The 25,612-nt window shown below is 49.2% G+C and overlaps 1 protein-coding gene across 1 annotated transcript; it reads right to left on the reverse strand.

The window, feature by feature from the left end:
• Positions 1-25,371, reverse strand: CPLX4 (complexin 4). The gene is made up of 3 exons (XM_061400348.1): positions 23,988-25,371; positions 16,092-16,179; positions 1-2,047 (listed from the first exon to the last, which is right to left on the reverse strand). The coding sequence occupies exons 1-3, from the start codon at positions 24,152-24,154 to the stop codon at positions 1,820-1,822; spliced, it is 483 nt and encodes a 160-aa protein (XP_061256332.1). The 5' UTR covers positions 24,155-25,371; the 3' UTR covers positions 1-1,819.
• Between the last annotated feature and the right edge of the window lie 241 nt (positions 25,372-25,612).

Here is a 25,612-nt window from a genome sequence, read left to right on the forward strand (position 1 = left end):
TATATTGGTGTATTCTCGGTGTATTAGTGTATTATGAGATTAGTGCTCTTATAAAAGAGACCCCACTCTTTGAGCTCCCTTGCCCCTTCCACCGAGTGAGGATAAAGTGAAAATGTTATAAGCCACCAGTCTATTGGTGTTTATTACAACAGCCTGAATGGACTAAGTGGACTTGAAGGCTAATTACCCTCAAACATCATACCAGTATTCTCCCAGGAACTTACAAGAGGGGCTACACTTTGCCAAGGACCATGGGTTCTCGATCCCTAGTAATTCATTTTATTAACATGTTTTCATAACATGAAATTTTTTCTTATATATCACATTCAGGAACTCTGCTCAGAGAACAGGTTAGCCCCTAACTTTTGCGTCTTAGTTCCCTTTTCCTCTGATAGAGCAATTCTTCTTGATAAAATTGGTCTTTGGGAATTATTTTTTTCTGTACCATTCATTGAAAAACCAGTATTTGAGGGTTCACTGGCATTCCATTAGTTAGGATTTCCTGCTTTCACTGCCGTGGGCCGGGGTTCAGTCCCTGGTTGGGGAAGATCCTGCAAGACGTATGGCATAGCCAAAAAACAAAAAAACAAAAAACTAGAATTTTGTTTTGAGTTTGGTTTGGTTAAACAGTTCTAAGTGCTTCAGAGGTAAATGTTCTAAATCTTCTGGGTCATTTCCTTTGAAAGAGAGCAAATGTTAGGCAAAAAAAAAAAAAAAAAAAATCCATGTATACAGTCGTTCCTGGATGTCTGCCAAGGATTCTAGAACCTGCCGCGAACACAGCATTCAAGGATGCTTAGGTCCCTTGTATAACCCGGCATAGGACAGTCATCCCTCCATATGTCTGGGTCCCGGGTCTGTGGATATGAGGGTTGACTGTAGCCTGGAGGACTGTGGCAGAGAAGGACAGCACAGTTTGTTGGAAGACAGTGTGAGGGAGTGAGGTGAGTGTCTGAGGGACAGGAAAGAAAAAGCAGGGAAGATGGGGAGAGGGGCCAGAGAGGAGAAGAGGATGAGAGAGATACCCACACGGGCGGATTTAAGGTCTCCGTGCTGTTTGTCCACCCTCACGGTCCGGTGCTGTTACCAAGGTCAGCCAAGAGGAGCTGACACCGAATACTGGACCAGGGCTGGCCGTTCCAGGTGCTCCCCGCGGCCCCCCACCCCGCCTCTAAGCCGCCCCTCTCCCCAGCCTCCCACCTCCACCCAAATCCATTCTTCCCCACCCTTCTGGAAGGGTGATCTGCGGTGCAAACGCCGGCCAGGTCTCCTCTCTGCCTCCTCTCTCGTCTCCTCCCCCATCCCTCCCCTTCGGCTTCGTGCAAGCATCCATGAGAAGCATCAACGGCATCCTGGAGACAGAGGTGGTGTGATCTCTGACGGCCCTTAGCCTGCAGTCTGGGCTCCGGGGGGCACCCTGACCTTCCACGTCTTTCTCTGAAGGGACCCGGAGTCCTGCTTAATGGTTGGACAGAGTCAGGCCCTTGTCCTGTCTGCAGAAAGTCGGAGATGAAACACGGTTTGCTTTTGTTTCTTCCTGGCCGTCCTACAGACCGTTAAGCAGACGCGTGTTCTGCCTCATTCACAGCTGAAAAGCTCAGGCTTCGTCACATTCACAACTAAAAGGACAGCGTGATTCCCGCTGCCAGGGGCGCTACCAGGAACGTTTAGAGCAACCGAGGTGTCCTCTACGTGTTGGTTGCGAGTTTCCTCACGGTTTTCTTAACCGCTCACTACGCTAACGTCGATGCTGCTGGAAGCGCCGCGCAGGAGAGCGGTCGCTTCCGCCTTGAGTGGGCCTCCTCCGCGCCTGCCCGCCTCACATCACAGCGCACTTCTGCTCCGCCGTCTGCTTGATTTCCGAGAAGGTGGCCTGGGCTTTCTCTTTGATGGCGTCCAAGTCCATGTTCTGAAGGTTCTGTAGCTGCCCAAGGATAGAATCCTTGTCTTCTTCCTCTTCTTGATCTTCATCTACCATTTTCCGGAGGTCTTCGGGCAAATCCACATCGTCTCCAGCCATCTGGATCTGGTTCTCATCCATCTCACTCTGTGCAGAAAAACAAACACGGAGATAGAGGAAAAACCCTTCTAAAACCAACCAACCAACCAACCCTGGCCGCAGCAGGGAGCTCGAGGTCTGCTGAGAAAGGATGCCGGAACGATACACTTGGCCGTCTCGCAGCAGAACCTGGGTCTGGTACCAGCTGCAGAGGCCGGACGTCCCAGCTGAGATGCCCCATCTCTCTGCACTTGGCTCTCAGAAGCTTCTAGCACTGTGGTTCTCAAAGTGTGAGGAGCTTCTTTGGAGGTCCGGGGGTTAAGAATTGGCCTGCCAGTGCAGGGCACTCTGGTCTGGGAAGAGCCCATGCGTGTGTCATGACTACCAACCCCTTTCTGTAGAGCCCACAAGACATGGTGCCGCAGTGAAGCCTTCACGCTACAAGGGAGAGGAGCCCCACTCGCCACAACTAGAGAAAACCCACACACAGATGGGGAGGCCCAGTACAGCCAAAATTAGCTAATTAATTAAAAACATGAAAGCGTGGTCCCTGTACCAGGCAGTATTAGCATCATTTGGGAATGTCTTAGAAGCACAAATTCTCAAATTACCCCAGACCTACTGGATCAGAAACTCCAGGCTGGGGTCCAGCAATCTGCATTTTCAGACTCCCTGTCTGTCCTGCTGATACCCAAAAAGCTTGACCAACTCTGCCTTAGGGCTGCTCTGCACGCTTTGTTTTCCATCAGCCCCAGACTATGACTCAGTGGCCCAAACTGAGCCCACTCTGGGGTGGGGGGCTGTTGGGCTCATAGGGCCAGAGCAGGCTCTCCATCCAGCCATCACTCTTTAGGGGCAACTCCCGGTTAACCATCACCCCTTCCCTCCCTTCTACCAGATACAGAAGCGGCTCAAATTCAGCTTTACATCCTTGATGCCTAGAAACAAGTCTGGCGCACACCACCTGTTTATTGAGTGAATCGTTCACACCCGGACTCCAACGCAGCACCCCCGGGCTAGCCTTGTTCACTGCTACTGCCTTACAATTTTCTCCCATGGTCCTAGGCGTTGGCTGTTCTGAGCCACTTAGTTCCTGCTGCATGGTCTCTGAATTTGTCTTTACTCTTAGGCTGCAGAGCCCTCTGTTCTATAACAAAGAAGAATCTACAGGACACATTTTTCTGCGAAAGGCAAGGGTCCTTTCTTTTCTTAGATGGCTGCTCTCAGATATAATTTTCTGAGATCAGGTTGTAACATGGGGCAAACTGGGCTTTGGGGGACACAGAAGATCAAAAGGGGCTTCCTCGGTGGCTCAGACGATAAAGAATCCACCTGCCAATGCAGGAGACCCAGGTTTGATCGCCGGGTCGGGAAGATGCCCTGGAGAAGGAAATGGCAACCCTCTCCAGTATTCTTGTCTGGAGAATTCCATGGACAGAGGAGCCTGGTGGGCTACAGTCCATGGGTCACAAAGAGATGGACACGACTGAGCGACTAACAGAGACACACACATGGTCATGGAGCTTGGAGGCTCACCTTCCAACACGGAACTTCTGGGTTACCTGCCCCGCCCTCCCCAGAGCTCCCGCTCCATGCTTACTTCTGTGCTTTCTCCCCGCTCCTCGGAATGCAGACTTCTGATGCCAAGGGGAAGGAGGCTTTTGGGGAGCACATCCCTCGCCCTGACTCTCCCTGGAAGCCTGGGAGGACGGCTCTCAGTGTCAGCTTCCCAGGTAACAGAAGCTTCCCGTGCACTTGGCCAGGCCTTGGCCCCTCAAAGCGCTTAACAGATCAATTAGTTCCTCGTCAAACTGGTGTGGGGATTAATTAGTTAGTTAATCCCCAGGGGCTCCCGGCCAAGCCTCCGTTTCTATTTATTTTGTATTCACCTGCCCTCGAGGGTGCCTCCCTTGTGGACGGTCCTCTGGGCATTTTTTGCAGGAAGGAGGGGAGAAGCAGGGGGCAGCCTGAATTCTCAGCTTACCTAAATGCCATGCCGGGCCCCTGCCCGCTTGAAATAAAACATATACAATCTGTAAAGGCATTCCTGGGAATTTCAGCATCTACACCCCTCCGGGTGGTAAGAAGTTCTCTGCGCTTGTCACCAGGTTGGAACCTGGACAGGCTGGGGGAATAGGCGGCTGGCGGGGCCAGGGGGCCAGCTCACTGGTGCCCTGAGCGGCCCGATGCCCTCAGGAGGGCGCTCCCCAACCCCTGTTCTGCAGGCTGCTCAGAGTGCAGCTTCTGCAGCTGCGGACCGACTCGGGTTTATTTTCACCTCCTTCCCCTGGCCCTTGTGGCTCAGCTGGTAAAGAATCAGCCTGCAATGAGGGAGGCCTGGGTTCCATCCCTGGGTTGGGACGATCCCCTGGAGAAAGGAAAGGCTACCCACTCCAGTCTTCTGGGCTGGAGAATTCCATGGGCTGTATAGTCCATGGGGTCGGAAAGAGTCGGACGTGACTTAGTGACTTTCACTTTCACTTTCCTTGACCCAGGGAAGGAAGAGCCAAGAGGGTCCACTGTGCCCCCCGACTCACAGAGGGGATCTGGGTCACCACCACATCTACCCTAGCAGTTCTCAAAGTGGGCTCCCGAGCCGGCCGCAGCGGCATCCCCCGGAACCTTGTTAGACACGAGGGTTCTTGGCCCTCTCCCTGACCTGCTGATTCAGAAGCCGTGGGGCCTGGCTGAGCCGTCTGTGGTTTAGCGAGCCCTCCTGGTGATTCTGCTGCTTGTCAAAGTTTAAGAAGCCCCACCCTACCTCTCTTGAAGACAGGGGGCTGTAACTCACTCATCTCTAAGTCTCGGAACCCAGCGAGTATCTGGCATGTTGTCACAGACAAGACTCCAGGAGCCTGTTGTCAGGGACGACGACTGAACGTGCAGGCCCTCTTGACTGTAAACAAGCTGTTTCATAGCTCCTGACGTGTTTACGTTCCCACTCCCATAGGGGCTGCCTAGAGGTCAAGGGTTGGCTTGAAGATCAGACACCTGAGCGTGAAGGTTACCTCCACCACATACAGGCTGTGTGACCTTGGGCACCTAATATCCCTTGTCTGAACTTATTTCCTTATTTATAAATTGGGTTTATGTTATTTGCCTCCTTGCTAGCTCAGATGGTAAAGAATCTGCCTGCAGTGCAGGAGACCAGTATTCGATCCCTGGGTCGGGAAAATGCCCTGGAAAAGGGAATGGCAACCCAGCTCCACTGTTCTTGCCTGGAGAATCCCATGGACAGGGGAGCTGGGCGGGCTACAATCCATTGGGTCGAAAAGAGCCACTCACGACTGGGTGATGAACCGACATAACTTTCGTAATTCTATAGAAGATAAATTAAATGATGACTGAATAATTTGGAATGTATTAAGCAGTTAAAGATGGCTATTCCTAAAGGTAATGACCCTCAGAGGTAAAGCTGGGGGTGGGGGAGCTGAATTGCCCTGAAAGGCCTTGGCCTTCCACACGGTGCTCATCCCATCAGAAGGAGGCCTCCCTCTCCCGCCCCTCACCTCTGGCCTGGGAGTGCCCCTACCTACCTTCACTCCAGAGCCTCGGCTTTCCTAGCAAACTGGGCCTGTTCATTTCCCTTTCAGCACTAGACACAATTCTGGGAGAAAATGACCCAGAGCGCCCAGCTCCCCTCACCTCTTGTCAGGCCCAACCCAATGCACGTGGGGACCAGAGGGTGAAGACTGACCGAGGTGCCCGGCTTGTGACCTGCACTTCTGTCTGCCCCCCAACCCCTGTTCCCACCCGTCCACGGGAGCCTCGTGTATATGGTTCCCAGCCTGGGGCTTCCCAGATACTGGTAAAGAGCCCGCCTACTGATGCGAGAGACGTAAGAGACACGGTTCATCCCTGAGTCGGGAAGATCCCCCCTGGAGGAGGAGTGGCACCCGCCCAGGCCACACGCATGCTCAGTGGGAAAGAATCCACCTGCCAGTGCAGTGAGAGACACAGGAGACCTGGGTTCAATCCCTGGGTCGGGAAGTTTCCCTGGAGAAAGAAACGGCAACCACTCCAGTACTCTTGCCTGGAGAATCCCACGGAGAGAGGAGCCTGGTGGGCTACAGTCCATGGGGTCTCAAAGAGTCAGATACGACTTAGCAACTAAACCACCACCACCACCAATATTCTTGCTTGGAAAATTCCATGAACAGAGGAGCCTGGAGGGTTACACTGGGGCTACAGTCCATGGAGTCACAAAGAGTCGGACCCGACTGAGAGACTGAGCGTGCACTCACCCACATGGGACTCATACACGACCCTGGGATTGCCTCCCCTTGCACGACAAAGTGCCCTGCTGAGAGGGACTCCTCTGCAATCCAAGCAATGGGTGTCTTGTCCTGACTTTGCTGCTCCAGGTTGGGAACGCCAGGAATATTTTGACAGAATGCATGCACCGAGGAAAGGCGTCCATGCTTCACCACACGCCGTGAGCCCAAGCGCAGGTACAGCTGATATGAACCAGCCCCAGCACAGGCGCGGAAGTCTGATGCTGAGAACCCCTGACAGGTGATTGCTTCACCACACGCCGTGAGCCCAAGCGCAGGTACAGCTGACATGAACCAGCCCCAGCACAGGCGCGGAAGTCTGATGCTGAGAACCCCTGACAGGTGAACGAACGAGTGAATGAATGAATGAGAAGGGCGCCAAGTGAGCTGGCATATACAGAGGAACGCACAGGCTGCCTTCATTCTTCAGGGTCCTGTTTCAGAAGTCTTCTCATTTCTAGAAATCTCATCAATATGGGATATTGTTTAATGCAGTTAAGAACTAATTATTTTTAGGCTGGCTGACCAGAATCAGTGGTAATCTCTTGCCTTTTAACCAGGTTTATAATCTTAATTGCCAGGGCTGAATGCCCCATTATTTAAATAGCACCGCCTCCTGCCCTTGTTACTCCTCTGACTGGTTCTGACCTTTCGCTGAAGGGTAAGCATGATCCTGGATTCAGACTTCCTTCTTCCTCATCTTGGTGAACTGGTCCTCATCTGGTATCAAAATGGAAATATGGTGATCAACTATTTCACATGGTTATATCGCCAAAAAGTTGAGTGTTCCCACTTAGAGTCCAGCCAGTCAAGCTTGATATGCAGACACGCACCAGAATGATATAGATGTGAGTGTGAGCAAACTCCAGGAGATGTGAAGGACAGGGGAGCCTGGTGTGCTGCAGTCCACGGGGTCTCGAACGGTCGGACATGACTGAGCAATGCAACAACATCAACAAGAAGATCTGACTTTGGACTTACGCCAGTGGCTCAGTGGTAAAGAATCTACCTGCCAAGCAAGAGGCACAGCTTTGATCCCTGGGTCGAGAGGATCCCTTGGAGGAGGAAATGGCAACACACTCCAGTATTCTTGTCTGGGAAAATCCCACGGACAGAGGAGCCAGGTGGGCTATAGCCCATGGGGTCGCAAAAGAGCTGGACACGGCTGAGCACGCACATAGGCACAGTCTGGGGCAGGGATCCAGGCAACAGAATTTTTAAAAAGCTTTCCTGGGACTTCCCTGGCAGTCCAGTGGTTAAGAGCTCACTTTCCAATGCACGGAGTGCCAGTTTGACCCCTGGTTGGGGAATTAAGATTCTCCATGCCTCACCACCAAAACAGAAAACAGAAACAATATTGTAACAAATTCAATAAAGACTTTAAAAGATGGTCCACCTCAAAAAAAAGTGTGTGTGTTTTTAAAACTTTTTAAAAATTAGAAGCTTCCTGGGTGATTCTAATGCGTGAGAGGTGTTGAGACCCTGTCAGGGCTTGCTAGCGTCAGCTTCTGCTACACCGCACGGTCTTTCCCTCTTTAGCTCCTGAAGGAGCGAGGCAGAGGCTGTGACTCTGAAAAGAGCCGCCAGTTTCCGACGCTGATTGAGCGAGTGCGCACAGGGGCTTCGCGAGGTGCGAGACTTCCCCCACTGTGTGCGTCTCACGCTGCTCTCCTGTGTGCAGACTTTCCAGGGGGACTCGAGACGTTCCTAGAGGTCACTTGTCCAAGCCTCTCCTCTACAGATGTGGAAACCGAGGTCCTGGGAGGTGAAGAGGCTTTCGCGATGTCCTTCTGCTTGTTAGGGAAGGAGAGCCCAGCCCTGCTGCTGGGTCTGGTAGGAAAACCCGGCTGGTGAGTCAGATCGCCTTGGGGTCTTGCCATTTACCAGCTGTGTGACCTCGGGAATCCCGGCACCCCGTCTGAACTGCTGTTCTTATCCAAGCAGGGGAAATGAGGCCTCCCTCCCTTCCAGGGTGGCCGTGAGGGGTAAGTGAGAAGGTGGCACATGCAAAGCCGATGGCCGTTTCCCCCCTTCCCAGGGCCCCGAGGACCTTCCCAGGGCAGGAGCAGAAGCAGCAAACAGAACCGGGCCGGCAGGGGAGGATCGGGAAGGGATGGCCCCTAGCGGGCCCCGGAGGGCCTCCGAGCTGCCGCCGCCGGAAAGAGCTGCTCAAGGCGGGCGTTTTAGTGCCTGGGACCCTGCAGGGCAGCCCCAAGAGCGCCTGGTCTGAAGAAGGCAGGCAGAGAGAGGGTCGCAGAATCGTCTCTGCCTTTAAGAGGCAGCTTGCGCTCTCAGTGTAGAATGTTGAAAGAAGCCTTCCTGCTAGGTTTTCTTGTCTTCATCTTTGCTCAGAGCGAGCGATGCCCTTAATACCGCAGACAAACACCAGGTGTAAGGAAAGCGCCGGCTCCGCGGGGGGCCCGACGTTATTTTTCAATGACTAACCTAGATTGACAATTCTGTTAATAGGATTAGCGCTCATTGTGGAGCTGTTTTCTCTTATTAATTTGGCTTGACTTACATATACATTTTGAATTGGCTAGGAGAGGGGGGGCACCTTTGTTTTTAGGGGAAAAAAAACCTCATGGCTTTATTTATGACTTCCTCTGCTTGACAAAATATGACATCCTAATTATGAGCTAAAGTAATCTTTGTATTTTATAAGGAATCATAATGTCGAATCCAGACTTGTTCTTTTCGTGAAAACTGATTGTAATTTAACTCTTGTGGCAGATGGATCCCTTCTGCTGATTTTGATACTTCGTTCTTTGGGTGTGCTTTTGTTTTTCTTTTTTCCCCGACTAACATTGATCATTCAGCAAGACTGTTGTGTGTGGGGGTGTTTATGTGTGTGTCTATGTATATCTGTGTGATCGGTGCGTGTGTCTGTGTGCATGTGTGTGTGGTATGTGCATATGTATGTGTGTCTCTGTGTGTGCAGTACGCGTGTATGTATGTATGGATGTGTGTGTCTCTGTGTGTAGTGTGTGCATGTGTGCATGTGTGTGCACGTGTGTCTCTGTGTGTGGTATGTGCATATGTACGTCTGTGTGTGCAGCAGGTGCATATGTGTGTGTGAGTGTATGTCTCTGTGTAGTATGCGCATGTGTATGTGTGTGTGTGCATGTGTGTGTGTGTGCAGCCTCTCCATGTCAGACACCATGCAAGGCCCCGATGACAAAGACGGAAACCTCAGCCGCTTTGTTAAGAAGCACACAGTCCAGCAGGTGAGAGGATTCAGAGTAGAAAGATGGCAGGCGAGACATGCACTCAGGCGCTATGGAAGCACAGGGGACCTGGAGAGTGGGGAGATCATGGAAGGTTCTGGAAGAAGCAGCAGTAGAGCAACGTCTTCCAGGAAGGAAAGGGGTCACAGGGAGCAGGGTGTAGGGGACGTGAGGTGGGAGGAGGAGCTAGTCCAGGTGAGGGGCCCCAAGAGGTGAGGCTGGGCAGCTGGGAGCCAACTCAAGGTGTGCAGGCCAGGAGGCTGGACTCTACCCTAAAAAGTCATGGGAAGCCTTTTTTTTTTTTTTTTAAAAGGGGAAGAACAGAATCTGTTTGCATCTTGGAAACCTCACTCTGCAATTTTGAGGGGAGCAAGACACAATCAAAAAACTACTTAAGAGGTATTGTAAATGGCAACCCACTCCAGTATTCTTGCCTAGAGAATCCCATGGACAGAGGAGCCTGGTGGGCTACAGTCCATAGGCTCGAAAAGAGTTGGACACGACTGAAGAGACTTAATGCACACACAAGAGGTAGTGTAGTCAAGTTGCTGAGAAGTGCTGAGCCCTGCACTTGGGGAGGAGTTGAGAACGATTAGGAGGTGGAATGCGGAGAAGGCAATGGCACCCCACTCCAGTGTTCTTGCCTGGAAAATCCCACGGACGGAGGAGCCTGGTGGGCTGCAGTCCATGGGGTCACACAGAGTCAGACACGAGTGAAGCGACTTAGCAGCAGCAGCAGCAGGGGGTGGAACGGCTGTCACCTGCTGATCGCTCTGTGCCGGGCTGGAGGAGGGGGGACCTGGAGGGTGAGCCTGGGGGTGGTGTGGGTTGGGGGCCGTGGCGGAGGTGGATCCTGCAGGAGCAGGGAAAGACATTTCTGGGTCTGAGCTGGAGGTGCCCGAGGAGAGGTGGACGCGATGGTGACCTTTAGGGGAAGGCGCAGGAAGGAGGTAGAGGCTGGAGGGTCAGCAGCACACGTCTAGGTGGCAGCTGAAGGCCACAGGAGATGCTTCCATTCGGGGAGAGCGTGACCGCGTGAGGGACAAAGGGAAGACGGTGGGGGGAGCACCCGGGGATATTCAGAAACCTGGGGGCAGACCGGGGAGGTAACCCTGGGAAGAGAGGAGAGACAGGTTACAGAGCAGAATGAGGAGGGTGGTGCTGAGAGGCTGAGAGAGAGAGGGCTTCAGGGAGGAAGCGCTGAGTGAGACGGGGTGAGGAAGGCTCTGCCCTGGGAAGGACCGCTCCAGGAAGAGGGCCCGGACGGAACAGCGGGACTGTCTACTGCAGCGAGACCGACCTCAGAGCATCCTCAGGAGGAAGGCTTTGGCAGAGCAGCGGGAACCGATCATTTAGGAAGATGCCTAGAAAGCCACGTTCACTCAAAGTGCTGTTTGCTTTAGTTGGAGAGACTTGACCTGCTTTACAATGGAGAGGCCAGTGGGTAGAAAGCACTGAAGACCCAGGACAGGACACTGGGTGGAACAGGACTCAAGTCTAACATGAGGTCGTGGGTTACTTCACGCCGATGAAGTCTCCTAACGACCTGGCATTTGAAAAGCAGAGGAAACCGACGTACGTGTGGACGTGAACGTCCTGTGATGACCTGGAGTAGGGGGATGAGATGGGGGTGGTGGGGAGGCTTTCAAGGGTGGGGACACGGCAAATATACTCTTCTACATACATGTCCAGTTATTGCGATTTCATGACCGCACTCATTTGACTCCTGCGATGACTGCAATAGACAGGGGTCATCAGAAGATGAGGGTCTGACCAACGAGGCTATACTGACAATGAGCAGAAAACCCGGAAGGGAGGCGTGTGTGGTTTGGCGGGCGTGAGGGCTCCACTGCTCCTCTCAGAGACCGAATTTCCCTTCCCCCGGTCAGCAGTCGACTAGAACTCTTTTTTGCAGCAAACACTGGCCAAATGATTTCTTTCAAAAATACAGTTCTAATTCCAGAATGTGACAGAGTTATCCTCATCAGACCCGACAGCTCCTGGGAAGACATTTCCCTCAAATCTGCTCTTGTTGGGCCTGGGCGAGGGTTCGGGCCCAGGACCGCCTCGTGCTGGTTATGTAACCGCTGGGAGTGACCCCGGGGAACCGTGAATGAGGCCCCCAGGGGTCCCCCCTCGTTAGCGGGGAGGACCCGGTGAGCATGTCCAACCCCCTGTGGGCTGTTAATACTGTTAGTCCGGCTGTTTACCCAACATGGATTTTATGAGACGGCCCGGGACTGAGGGTTCTGCAAACTCCAAGGGGAGGGAAGGTTGTGCTCAGGAGCCGGGTAAGGCCCTGGTGAGCCGCGCTCTCTGGCCAGCACTGTTTAGACATGTTAGGCTTCTGTGTTCTGGTCTCAAGTTCTCATTAGTGCAGTAATCAGGATGGCAAGCCCCATGAAGGGCTGCGGGCAACGACTCGAGAACCTGTTGTTCTGTCCCTGCGCTGGCCCAGGCCTCCCTTAGCCGGTCTGGGCTGCTGCGAGGGCCCAGTCCCGACACGCCGGCCCCTCATCCCTTCCCCCCCGGTTCACCATACACAGCACCATGGCCATCTCCTTTCCCCACTTCAGTGACACCCACGGGCACTGCCTGGCTTTCCAGGGCTCCTTATGGGGCATCTAGGAGAGGAAAACCCACCACCTATATTCCCCTTGTGGTTCTCAGAAGGTTCTTTCTAAAGGGTCCACCATGCAGATTCTTATGAATAATCAAAGGAAGCCCTATGAGCTAACTGATGGATGGTTCCATACGAGCCTGTAGCCCCCCTCAAGAGGCTGACTTGATGCAAAGACTTTCAAGGCCTGGGAAATGACTCTCCCCCATGGCCATCGTTTCCTCAAAGTTGTCTCCTCTCGCAGCTGAAAATTCCAATTCCTTCAACGCTTCCTCAATGACAGCCAGCTGTTTCAAGATTTCTCGGCCAGCACCCCGGTGGCTGTGGAGACAGCGGCTCAGCTCCCTACCATGCCCACCCACGGGCCTCGAAGATGTGGCCCCTTCCTGCCCCCCACCCAGCGATCCAGCAGGGCCCAGCGTCCTTCCCATGCCTGCTAGCACATCAGCCACTGCAGCGCAACATGCACTGTGCGATCCCTAATATCAACAGAGTGTGCACTGCAAAAAACAAGCCCCCCTCTGGAAGTCGCTCCTGGCCACCCGCACTGACCCTCCTAGAGTGCGCAGTCCCCAGGGAAGAACTGAGACCCACCGAGGGGCGGTTCTGCTGGGGCGGCCTGGGGACATTGCCCCGCGGCTGCGGCTGGGGACACCGGGAAGATGGAAGGACCCGGGGTCCTGCCCCCACGCCGGCGTCAAGAGCCTGTGACGGCCTCTCAAGGAGGAGGGGGCGCGGCGGGCTGCCCTCCAAGCCCAAGGCCTGCGCGGAGGCAGGGGTGTCACTCATGGCTGGGGAGATCTGGACTGGACGGAATACGACCCGGCCGATCCTTGATGGCGTTCTTCCTATTAGTTACTGTTTTCAAAATGTATTTATTTTGTTTGTTTATTTTGGGCTGTGTTAGGTCTTCGATGCTTCGCAAGGACGTTCTCTAGCTACGGCAACAGGAGCTACCCTTTGCTGCTGTGGGCGGGCTTCTCCTTGCTGTGCCTTCTCTTGTTGAGTCCACAGCATATGGGATCTTCCCCGCCCAGGGATCGAACCTGGGTCCTGTGCACCGGCAGGCAGATTCTTATCCACTGCCCACCAGGTGAGCCCTAATCACCATTTTTATGAACAGTGCACCTGAGGTTAGATAGAGTTTCCAGGTGCTGACCAAAAAAGCAGGCCGTTGTGTTATTGCAGCAAATTCTTGAAGCATCAGATGTAGAATCCATTTTGACACCATCCAGCCATGGGCTTCCCTAGTAGCTCAGAAGGAAGGCATTTGCCTGCAATGCAGGAGACCTGGGTTCGATCCCTGGGTCGGGAAGATCCTCTGGAGAAGGAAATGGCAATGCACGCCAGTGTTCTTGCCTGGAGAATCACGGACAGAGGAGCCTGGCAGGCTATAGTTGGACAAGGCTGAGGGACTAACACACACACAAAGCCACGACACATGGGCGCCCTCAGGGAGGCCCCCACCAGAGAGTGAACTCCACGGTGCAGGATGACGTGGGGAGCGCTTTCAGGAGCCGCTATCACTGTTTACTCGGGTTGTACCGGAGTTTTGTCTGTGCTCACGGTCTCCCGTCAAGCCATCAGCTGACAGAGCAGCGGGAAAAGCGACGGGCCCAGGTCTCTGGAGGACAGATTCTGAGATGCTTCGCTGAAATAGGAGCAGGGCACGCTGTCCCAGAAGGGGCAGGGCAGTTTTAAACCACGTGGAATTCCAGACAGCTCTAAAACTTTCAGAACGCCTCAAACGTGAAGAGTGGAAAGAGCAGAGACCTTGAGACCAGGTGGAGCTGTGTTCAAATCCCTTTGTGGGTAGGATGCTCTTTTTCAGGTCTGGGAGGCCCGAGATCCAATCCTGGTTCTGTCACTCCACAGCTGTGGGGTTTTGCAAAGTCCCTGAGCACCCCCACCCCACTCCCACCTTGGCTGCAGTCTTCTCATGTCTGAAGTGAGGCCATGGCTTGGACTCTTAGACAAACTCGAAGGTCTCTTTCGGGGTCTATGAAAAAATCAGGAGGGGGTCTCATATGTGTTGTGCATTTGAACCAGCTATAGAAGAATGGGTTCATGGGCATTAGTAACCCAGGCAGCCAAGTTACTGGCTCCGCTGTTCATAGTGTATCGACTGCTTGTGGTCCTGCCTCCTCTCGGTGGCTTCGGGGAGCAGGAGTTAGATGTGGTGCTAGTGTTAACAAACCTGTTTGCCAGTGGAGAAGACATAAGCTTCGTGGGTTCAATCCCTGGGTCAGGAAGATCCTCTGGAGGAGGGCATGGCAACCCACTCCTGTATTCTTGCCTGGAGAATGGACAGAGGAGCCTGGTGGGCTACAGGGTGGCAAAGAGCTGGATGTGACTGAAGCGACTTGGCAGGCAGGCAGCCTATGCTGAGTAAAGTCACTGCCACTGCAGGGAGGATACGGATCTATGTATTACATGGCTCTAGTTCTCCCCTCCTTCCATAGTTTCTGTTGGAAAGGCTCTTGTGCCAAAGAAACAAACCAAGCTTAGAGATCTAGGAATTATTTTATTCTCTGAAGTGCATCAAACATTTTGCAAAGGAGGTTGTCCACCCCTGAGGATTTGGGTGAGCAAGACCACCAGCTCACCATTAAAAAAACAATCAAAGGGCAGATATTTTCAGTTTAAGTGAAAGAAAGTGAAGTTGCTCAGTCGTGACTCTTTGCAACCCCACGGACTGTAGCCTGCCAGGCTCCTCCATCCATGGGATTTTCCAGGCAAGAACACGGGAGTGGGTTGCCATTTCCTTCTCCAGGGTCTCTTCCTGACCCAGGGGTCGAAATTGGCTCTCCCGCACTGCAGGCAGGTTCTTTACTGCCTGAGCCCCCGGGAAGCCCTACTGTTTTCGGTTTAGAGACCTGTAGTTCTTAAGTTGTTGACTCACCTCAGTGACTCACCCTTGTTATTATCAAGAAATAAGGCTTTTGTGTGTAGAGATAATAACAGCGGTAAGAGCGATCACCCACGGAGCTCTTTCCACTAGTCAGGCACTTGATTTGTCTTATGATTTCAGACGAAGAAAGTACGTGTCAGGAAGTACGTGTCGCTGCCCTCGTGTTATAGACGAGGAAAAGGAGGCTGAGATGTATTAAGAAGCCATCTGAGATTGCTGATGTCAGAGCCAGGACTCAAACCCAGTTCTCCTTACATCCTCACCGAACCACAGAACAGTTGTCAAAAATATATCCTCAACAACAACAAATATGTATGTATATATCCTTAAAATACCCCATCTTTCTGGAAGACACACAACCAGCTGATGGAGTGTCTGTGTGTGTCTGTGTGCGCGTCCCTTAGCGGGACGGTAGTCACTCTCTTTCCATCTGTTTCCTCTAAGAACACACCTTCTAAGACTGTGGTGAGGACTGAATGGATTTATCTATGCAAAGAACTTGAGAGCAGTGCCTGGCACTTAGAAGAGCTCAGTAAATGTCGGCTGCAATGACCGTTATTCTCATTGCGCATATACAGATATTCTATAGTCCTTGAATATATTTACATAAACAGGTATTACTCCATTTTGTTGGGAGGAAATGGAAGTTCATAGAAGTTAAGTGCCTGGAATCTAGTTTTTATGAACTAATTCAATGCTCTTTTCACTATATCAAATACCTCGATTATGATTAAGTGAAAGTCACTCAGTCGTGTCCGACTCTGCGACCCCATGGACTATACAGTCCATGGAACTATCCAGGCCAGAATACTGGAATGGGCAGCCTTTCCCTTCTTCAGGGGATCTTCCCAACCCAGGAAGATCTGCTTTACTAGCTGAGCCACCAGGGAAGCCCCAATTATGATTAAGACATAAAATATATATGTATTTATATATATATTTATATATGTATATATACACACACACAGCCTTCTGAGTGTGACCCTTGCTGATAATCCAACACTCTGCGTTTCTTATTATGTAAAAAATGACTGCATGTTTATTGTGTTAAGAGTCTCACCTTTGGGAGTCTGTACTTTTCTCTGAGGTGAACTCTGAGGCACGCCCTCTCGGCCTTTTTTTGTGTAAACGCAGCATCTCTTTCCATCCTGAAAGTGAAAGAAAGGATCAGAGGACATGAGACCACTGGCTACTCCAGCCCTGCTCAGAGGAGCCAGACACAGGGCCACACCCTCTGAGTTCCCACTGATCACGACTGAGTACAGACCCGAATTCCCAGACACGTCGGTTCTGCGAGCCTTCTGATGCGGCTCGGGAGAGGCGGGGGGGACCACCCCTGGTGCAGAGCTGACCTCACCGTGTTCCTCTCACCCCACCTGGGAGCTCAGACGTCAGAGTCACTGTGAGTGCTTCCCAACGGGCAGCTTCCCAGCCTGTCCGCATCATGGAGAGAAGCTACGTTTTCAAAATCATTTCGTTTCTTATTTTATTATATTTTTTAGGGGCTGACACATTTAGTGCTTCTGAAATGCTAGGTGTATAAACTGATAACAGAGGATGTTGAGAATTACTTTGGGGATGTAAGTTTTACTTATTTCTAGAATTTAAAACATTGAAATATAGTTGCTGTACAATACTATATGTCACAGATATACAATATAGCAATTTATTACTTTTATTTTATTTAAAAAAGTTTTTTTGAGCTGTGTCACTCAGCATAGGAAATCTTAGTTCCCCAACCAGGGATCGGACCTGGGCCCCTTGCACAGGAAGTTCAGAGTCCTAAGTGTTGGACTGCCAGGGAATTCTTCCTCCCTCTTTTTTCCCCACAATTTTTAAAGGTTATCTTCCATTTATAATGATCATAATTAACATATTGGCTGTGTTCCCTATTTTGTACAATATATCCTTATAGCTTATTTTATACATAATAATTTGTACTTGGCACATAAGTTTTAAATTCTACAGAACACTTATTTTTATGGAACAAAAATGTTTGGAGCAAACCCTTGGCATCTCCTTCCATTTCCTTTCCTGACATCCTTTTAGAAACCCTTACATGGACTTTCCACATATCTATTTAAGGCCAGGTTCGGTCTCCACACATGCTGCCTTGATTCTGCAAGATTCTGAAAGTGAGAGATCTAATTTTGTGTTTTAAAGGATGTTCTTCTCCAGATCTCTGCAGAGCTGTGTTTTTGCAAAACAGTTACGCTCAGTGACTGAGACTTGGAGATTCAGTCATTATTCAATTCATTTAATTCCATCAATAAATGGGGATCAGAATTCTAAGCTACAATAATGTGGAATTAAAAAAAAAAAAAAAAGCACTTGAAATCCTTAACAGCTGAACAGGGACATGTAAAATATAAATGACAGGGAATCCAACTGCGAAAAGTTCTCTCTGTGACCCTGCCAAAGAGACGTGCTCTGGAAATGGCGCCTTAGTCCAGGGAGAAGCATCCGCTCCTCCCTTTCTGCTGTCAGCGTCTATAAACCAGGTCGTGCAGACTTCTTCCAGTGTCTCTCAGAACCACCCCTTCCATTCTAACCATAGCAGCCTTATGAACGTCCATCAGTCCATACCGTATCTCATGCAGTGATTCTTATCTTCATACCATATCTTATGCAGTGATTTTTAAAATAGGTTTCTAGTCCCGAATTATCAAAAAGAGCTGGAAGTAGTGGTGTACTGGCTAATGTATCACAACCAGCTTTCTGGGGAGAGAAGCTCTGAGGCACCCACCAGGTTCCGTGGTGTCAATACTTCCACTGAGGCGGACTTCAAACTAGTACTATCAACTTGATGTGACTGATACTGGGGAGACACTGGGGAGAGATACATGCGATTAACTTTGACGGGTCACTGCCGGATGCCGTGGGTCAGCTCGGCACATCACTGGCTGGAAGATCCATTTTTCTCACCGCGGTTTAAATCTGGCTCCTCTCAGACGCGGCCGTCTCCTTTGCTGCATACTATGGAAACAGCAAACGTGCTCTGTCCACGTTTCTCTACCACTTGGGCCACTTGATTAGAGGCCGCATTGGCCATTTAAATGGTCTCCCTGCTTCCATCATGGCCCTGCCATTGAGAAGTGACATTTTTAACAAACGGCCTGAGCGATTCTTATGCAAGCTAAACAGAGCTGCAGCAGCCAGGACGGGGGGCCGTTTGGAGGCAGACAGGATTTGGGGATATAATATAAAGCTATTTCCCTTCACTGTCAACCTGTTAAGCCCCAATTTAGGTACAGCCGTCCCTTCCCTGGGTGAAGGGGTCACTCACACAGGGTCGGGTGTGGATTTTCAGAACGCTCTGTGGATGGCCTAATTGGACTTGTGATTTGCTGTTGGAAGTGGGCTCCCTTGTTCTTGATGATCCAGAGAGAAGTAAACACCTTTGAGGATGTCGGTGAAGCTCCCTTGAACCACGTCTTCTCCTAGCTGCCCAAGGAAGCACATTGCTAGAGGCTGCTTTTTCATACGGGCTTCCCTGGTGGCTCAGTGGTAAAGAATCCACCTGCCATTGCAGGAGACGTGGGTTTGATCCCTGGGTTGAGAAGATCCCCTGGAGAAGGGAATGGCAACCCACCCCTGTATTCTTGCCTGGAGAATCCCATGGACAGAGGAGCCTGGTGGGCTGCAGTCCATGGGGTCGCAAAGAGTCAGATGGGACTGAGCGACTCAACGACAACAACAGGAACCTTTATATATGTGGCCCTGCCCTCTAGCTGTACAGGACTGGACCAAGTGGAATTTCTTCTCTGAGAATTTGGGTTTGGGACGGAGCAAGTCAGAGACTTGCAGTGTGGCTGGATTTGTTAACAGTGAGCTCAGAGGATGTCGGCTGCCCATCCTCACGGGTGGTTTGGGTAACAGAGGAGCAGAGGGCTGACTGCCCCAAAAGGACAAAGCAGCCGCATGGAGGAGGATGGGCGGCCAGGGATCGAATGAGGGCCCGTGACTCCCAGTGACGCTCTGGTCCTGGTTCGGCCCACGAGGCCTGGGGCCATGTCTGCAATGGGTCTGGTGAAGCATCTTTGCAAGAAGCATGTTATTTGTTCAGTCATTTCCGACTCTTTGTGATCCTGTGGTCTGTCCATGGGATTTTCCAGGCAAGAGCACTGGAGTGGGTTGCCATTCCCTTCTCAAGGGGATCTTCCCGACCCAGGGATCCAACCTGAGGATCCAACCTGAGTCTCCTGCATTGCAGGTGGATTCTTTGCCACTGAACTACATGCTATGATATGCTAAGTCACTCAGTTGTGTCCGACTCTTTGTGACCCCGTGGACTGTAGCCCACCAGGTTCCTCTGTCCATGGGATTCTCCAGGCAAGCATGCTAGAATGGGTAGCCATGCCCTCCTCCCTGAACTACATAATTTGCCTTAAAATAAATATCCTGTTTTCAGTGGCTCCGTTGATTTCTATTTCTTAACTCCAAGTTCTGGAATCATTACACAGAAGCCTGGCTGAAGGACGGGTTGGCTCTGAAGGTGTCACATTAAACTGCTCATCACTGGGGCCTGGCTTTGGACACTCTTTGAACTCATTTCCCTCTGCAAAAGGTCAGGCCTGGAGGAGGCATAAGAGAACCCTGGACTCAGTCTTCTCATTTAGGGAAAGAGCTTGCTGAAGAGATCAGAGACCTGGGGGCATGGGCAGAAGCCGATCTCCTTCAACATCAATATTTTACTATAAAAAGATTCAAGTGTACTGAAAAGTTGAAGCAATTTTACAGTTGACACGCATATATTCACCATTTATATTCTACTACTGGCATCTTCCTATACGTTTTAGAAAATGTCACTTACCTAGCCCTCTCTCTCCATTTTTCTCTCCATTCATTTATCCATCATATTTTCTGATGCATTTCAAAGTTGTTGACATCAGTACTCTCTTCCCCCAAACACTTCAATGTGCATACCATAACTCCAATTACATATCTGTTTATTTGTTGTTGTTGCTCAGTAGCTAAGTCATGTCCATCTGCAACCCCATGGGCTGTGGCATGCCAGGCTCTCCTTCACCATCTCCCGGAGTTTGCTCAAATTCATGTCCCTTGAGTTGATGATGCCATCCAACCATCTCATCCTCTGTCATCCCCTTCCCCTTCTGCCCTCAATCTCTCCCAGCATCAGGATCTTTTCCAGTGAGTCGGCTCTTCACGTCAGGTGGCCAAAGTATTGGGGCTCCTTTTCTTTTGAATTAAAATGTTGCATGCTATTAAATGCACAGACCTTAAATGGACTGTGATGGTTAACTTCGTGTGTCAGCTCAACTGGGACACAGGGTGTCCTGGTTAAACATCATTTCTGAGTGTGTTTGGGAGGCTGTTTCTAGATGAGATGAGCATTGGAGTCTGTGGACGGTGGACGGAGTGAAACAGAAGGCCCTCCTCGATGTGCGTGTGTGGGGTAGGGGGTGCTCGTGGAATCCACGGAGGCTGTGAATCAACAAAAAGGCCCCCTGCCTGCCTGCTGAGCTGAGACAGTGATCTCCTCTTGCTCCGAGAACCCTCCAGTTCTGAGAACCACACCACCTACTTCCCTGGGTTGGAGATGGCAGATGGTGGGACTTCCCAGCTTCCACAGCCACGTGAACATTGGCTCCTTGTGATAAATCTCACATATATCTGTGTGTACATACATACATTTTTTTCCTCTTCTCTTGCTTCTGTTTTTACTGTGTAAACCAAACCTCGATTGAGGTGTAAAAAACATTACTATCAGCTGAGAAAATGCCCTCATCCCGCTCTCGATCGATGCCTGCTCCCAGTCCTAGAGGCCATCACTGTCTTTTTCCCACCATAGGTTGGGTTTGCCTGTTCTAGAACTTCATACACATGTAACCACACGCTATGCATTCTTCTGTGTAATTCTTCTTTCACTCAGCATAAAAATACTGGGGATTTATCCAGCTTGTTTTGCTTACCAGGGGTTTGTTCCTTTTCATCACTGAGTGTATTCTACTGTATGAATAGATCTCATTTGTTTTCATTACTGAGTGTATTCTACTGTATGAGTAGATCTCATTCGTTTATTTATTCTGTTGATGAACACTTGGATTATTTCCTAGTTTGCGCTCTCGTGAATGAAGCTACTAGGAACTTCTTTGTACAAGTCTTTTTGTATTTCTCTAGTTGCAGTGCATGTTTTTAACTTTGATCATGTCTAATTCCTCATTTCAAAATTTTATGGTCACTGATTTCAGGGTTATGTTTAAGAAATTTCTGCCTGCTTCCAAGGTGCAAAAATATTCTGTTTTTTTTTTTTTCTAGATGCTTCATAATTTTAGTTTTTATGCTTAAGCCTGTGATGCACATCAAGGTTCCAGTTACAAGTGATGCCATAGCCGTTGCTGTATCATAACCAAGGGGACATTTTCATATAATGGAGAGAAATGGAGGGATCAACAGGTTGTTTTATTTAGAACTTTCCAAATATTCTATTTAGGTATAGACCGCTTTCAGTACTAATGTTACCAATATGGCGGCGGGGGCGGGCTGGTGTGCGTGTGGAATCTGAGCATGGAAATAAAGTAAAAACGAACGTGCCGTGGAGAGCATTGCTGAGTAGTGTTTGATTTACTATTAGTAACGTCAATCCCACAACTTTCCTAAAGTGATGAGGACAAGTTAAGGAGGCTTTTATTTGCTAATACTCATTCTAATGATTATATATATTATGACATGTGTAGCTGTCTCTAGACGTAACTTGTGTGAACCATTTTTGATGCCTAATTTTTTCATCGTAATAGTTGCTCCAAATTATACATTTCAAAATTTTTTTCTATTGAAGTACAGCTGATTTACAATGCGTTAGTTTTGGGTGTACAGCACAGTGGTTCTGCTTTATATATACGTGTGTGTGTGTGTGTGTGTGTGTGTGTGTGCGTGTGTGTGTGTGCTCAGTTGTGTCTGACCCTTTTGCGACCCCATGAACTATAGCCCACCAGGCTCCTCTGTCCATGGAATTTTCCAGGCAAGAATACTGGAGTGGGTTGCCACCTCCTCTTCTAGGGGATCTTTCCAAGCCAGGGATCGAACCCATCTCTTGAGTTTCCTCCACTGGCAGATGGGTTCTTTACCACTGTGCCATCTGGGGAGCCCTTTATATATATTCTTTTTCAGAGTCTTTCCCCTTATAGGTTATTACAAAATACGGAGCACAGTTCCCTGATGTCTGCCTCTTTGTTTTGTATTCTAGGCGATAAGCTCTTGGAAACTCACAGTGGACTGCACGTCCTGCCTCCTGCCGTGCAAGCAGGTCAGCCTCGCTGTCCTGCTACCGTTGCTTTAATTGGGTGATCAAACAAACGTATCACACACACACACACAGAGCTGAGTAGTGGGTGAAAACTGACTGATGATACCATTTGACTATTTTGGTTTCTGATCTGTCCAGATATAAAATTAAGTAAAACTATGACATTAGTTAATCAAACAGATGTCATGTCTGTGACCAGATTTATTACTGGGACACATTAAGTGATATTTTAATATCAGATATGTAGTCTATATTTCTGACCATTTTCTTTTTATTGGTCCCCTTGAGCTGAGAACATCTGATGCTAGTTTTCTGCTTCCGCTTTTTTTTTTTAACACACCATAGGCAAAACTGGCCAGTATTCAAGGAATGCTGCCTTTTTTTGCGTATTATTTTAGCACCCACATTATTTTTGCAGTTGCATTAAAAAAAAAAACAAAAACAGACCTTAAATTTACTGCAAAGCCAAGTACAGTACATTCGAGGTAGTTTTATAAGCCACAGTTGCTTTCAGGAAAAAATACAATAGACAAGGTTCCCACTAAATGGAAGATTTCAGCTTCCTTAGGTTCCTCCAGGTCATCAACTCTTTCTCCTTTAATCATTATAGCAATAAGACCTAGGCAATTATCATGTAATTATTAGCAAAACAGCCACAGTGGCAAAAAAAACAAAAACAAAAAAAACCTTTTGTAACATATGGTTAACTTTTAACTTCAAGACTGATGCTTCAATACTCAGTTGATTTGATTATTAAAACTCTTAAATTCTACTTAAAACTTTAAAAAATTAAATATAGACTACACTTATTTAAAGATCAGTCTTCAGTAGTTAAAAATTGGTAATATTCACATTCCATAATACCCAACTGAAATGTTACTAATGTTTTATTTTTATCACAGTTTATATACAGCCAGAAGAACGTCCTTATCTTTTGGAGTTATATAGGCAAAGTATGCAGGGGTAAAGTATCAGGACGTCTGTAATTTACTTTAAAAGTGGTTCTCGGTACCTATTTTATCTATCAATCAATCATCTATCCTCCAACCAATCATCTGTAAGCAAACGTGATGAAACGCCAACTGCCCATTTCAGGCCACAGGTCACGTGGCCATTCTTTATACTGCTCGACTCGTCTGCAACTTTTAAAGTTTTCATAATAGGCAGTCCGCATATCTATTCAGTCTTTTGAGAAGCCAAGTCTTATGACATAATTGTCATGTTGTATTTTCCAGGCTTTTTTTTTCCCCCACACATTTAAGTTCAAGAACATTGTACTCTATGCTCTTTTAGGCCCCCTTCCAGGCGCAAAGTCTGAATTCCTGGTTTGAAAGCTTTCTGCACTCACCTAAGGGTGAATTTCCAGATGACTGTAAAAATATTCAGGTGCCCAATTTTGCATTTGAACAACTGAGGTCAATTAAAATGTGCCCGGATCAGAAAGTTTCAGCTGCTTTTAAGGATGACATGTAGATTTGTTTATAGCGTTTTTCATTTTCATTCACACAAGACAGAGTAGCTGCTGATGCTAGGAACTGGTTCAGCTTTTAGCAGGACAGACTTCCCTGAGGTTAGAGGAGACGGCCTAGGAAAGGCCTCTGAAGGGCGGGAGGGGGAGGGGGCGCCGGACAGCGTGGCTCAGGGAGCTGCCTTCTGCTCTAACAGGGAGCCCGAGCTGCGTGCACTCACTTTTCCTCGATGATCTGCTTCTGGTACTCCTCATACTCCTCTCGACTCATCCCTTGAGCGGCTGCGGGGTCAGACGCTCCTCCTTCTTCTTTTTTTTCTTCAGACCCGCCACCGAGTCCTAAATTCTTCACCTGGTTACTTATCATAGTTTTCATAAGGAAAGCCATTGTGTCTGCCCCCAGAGAAAGAAAACCAAACACTCCGAGAAAACTCAACAGAAATAAATCACAAAATCCCCAAGTATTTTCGGTGATAGCAACACGTTGAAAAGCAAAGGACTCTGCGCAGCCTCATCTATTCAAGGGCATAACGATAGCAAGGAGTGGTTTGTGGGCTCTAAGCTGGATTAAAGAGGTGAACTCCTTAGCACAGAGAGGCAGATGGCTCTGATTACCGAGGCATGCAATCAGATGCAACCAACTACTTTCTGAATTAGTACACTAAAGGGGGAAAAAAGAATCCTTCACATTATCCATCCCTCTCCCATTTCTAAGGTTTAAATTATAAGTGCAGTAGGGCTTCATCAAGGGTTGTTTCAATTAAATGAATTGGAGGTGACTGATTATATGACTGTGGTGCGGTTCCAAATTCTAGCCCATGAGGACAACATCCTGTTGAGAACTGAGTCCCATGAGATGCAAAACCTAAAATGCTTTATTTAGCAAAAATAATCCTTTGATCCATCATTTTATCCCACTGGACTCTCAGGACTATGTAAGGATTTGTGTTTTGGTTTGCTTGAATCCTATGCTGTTTCAGCGGTTACTGGGTCCTGGACACAAATACCCAACCAGGGCAAGTGTGAAGGGCAAGCCAGAGGCTCTTTCACTTGCACGTGGAAGATCAGCCTAGCTTGTTCCTGCACTGAAAGGTTACACTTCTGCATGGGAACAATGTGCTGGACACTTGCAAAGCTCTGACCCAGAAGGTAAGAACATGGGTTAAGTCAGGTCATCGGTGGGGACTGGGTATTTTCCTCTTCCCTAGTAGCTCACATAGTAGAGAATCAGCCAGCATCGCAGGACACCCAGGTTCCTTCTCTGGGTCAAGATCCCCTGGAGAAGGGAATGGCTACCCACTCCAGTATTCTTGCCTGAATTTCATGGACAGAGGAAGCTGGTGGGCTGCACTCCATGGGGTTGCAGAGTCGGATACCACTGAGTGACTAACACTTTCACACTTTTTTCCTCTTAAACGCAGTCACTTCCTGGGGGCTGTGTTTAAACTCACTAGTGTATTTGGAGAAAACTTTCAACAGTGTTTGGTTAATAGCAGATTCTCATCGGCTGTGGTTTCCTCCAGGTCAAGGGAGGAATTTGAGCATGGCTAAGACTTTAATCTACCTTAGTATCTTTCTAATTAAAGCACTCCAAGAGCCGGTGGGGAGGAGGGGAGAGATACAGCCTATTTGTAAGCTATGCTTATTGTTTTATCCACAGGCATGAGCCGTTTCAGGAAATAGATGACTCTCCCTCAGACTGTACACAACCATATATACTGGATCTTTGCCTAAAATGCTTGTTTTATGTATTTTAAGATGTTCTTCATTTTACTAACCTAAAATGTTGCTAAAATGGTCTGTTTTAAAAATTAACATTTAGGTTGAAGTAAGAAACTTTTCTTGG

Source organism: Bos javanicus, chromosome 24 (genome assembly GCF_032452875.1).
Source record: "Bos javanicus breed banteng chromosome 24, ARS-OSU_banteng_1.0, whole genome shotgun sequence".
Taxonomy (NCBI): domain Eukaryota; kingdom Metazoa; phylum Chordata; class Mammalia; order Artiodactyla; family Bovidae; genus Bos; species Bos javanicus.

Bases quoted from the DNA above. Each gene is read 5' to 3' on its own strand.
- CPLX4 (XM_061400348.1), bottom strand. From the start codon at position 24,154: ATGGCTTTCCTTATGAAAACTATGATAAGTAACCAGGTGAAGAATTTA. The intron at 16,180-23,987 runs GTGAGTGCACGC...TTTCACTTTCAG, and splicing joins AAGCAGATCATCGAGGAAAA to GATGGAAAGAGATGCTGCGT. The intron at 2,048-16,091 runs GTGAGACTCTTA...TTTTCTGCACAG, and splicing joins AAAAGTACAGACTCCCAAAG to AGTGAGATGGATGAGAACCA.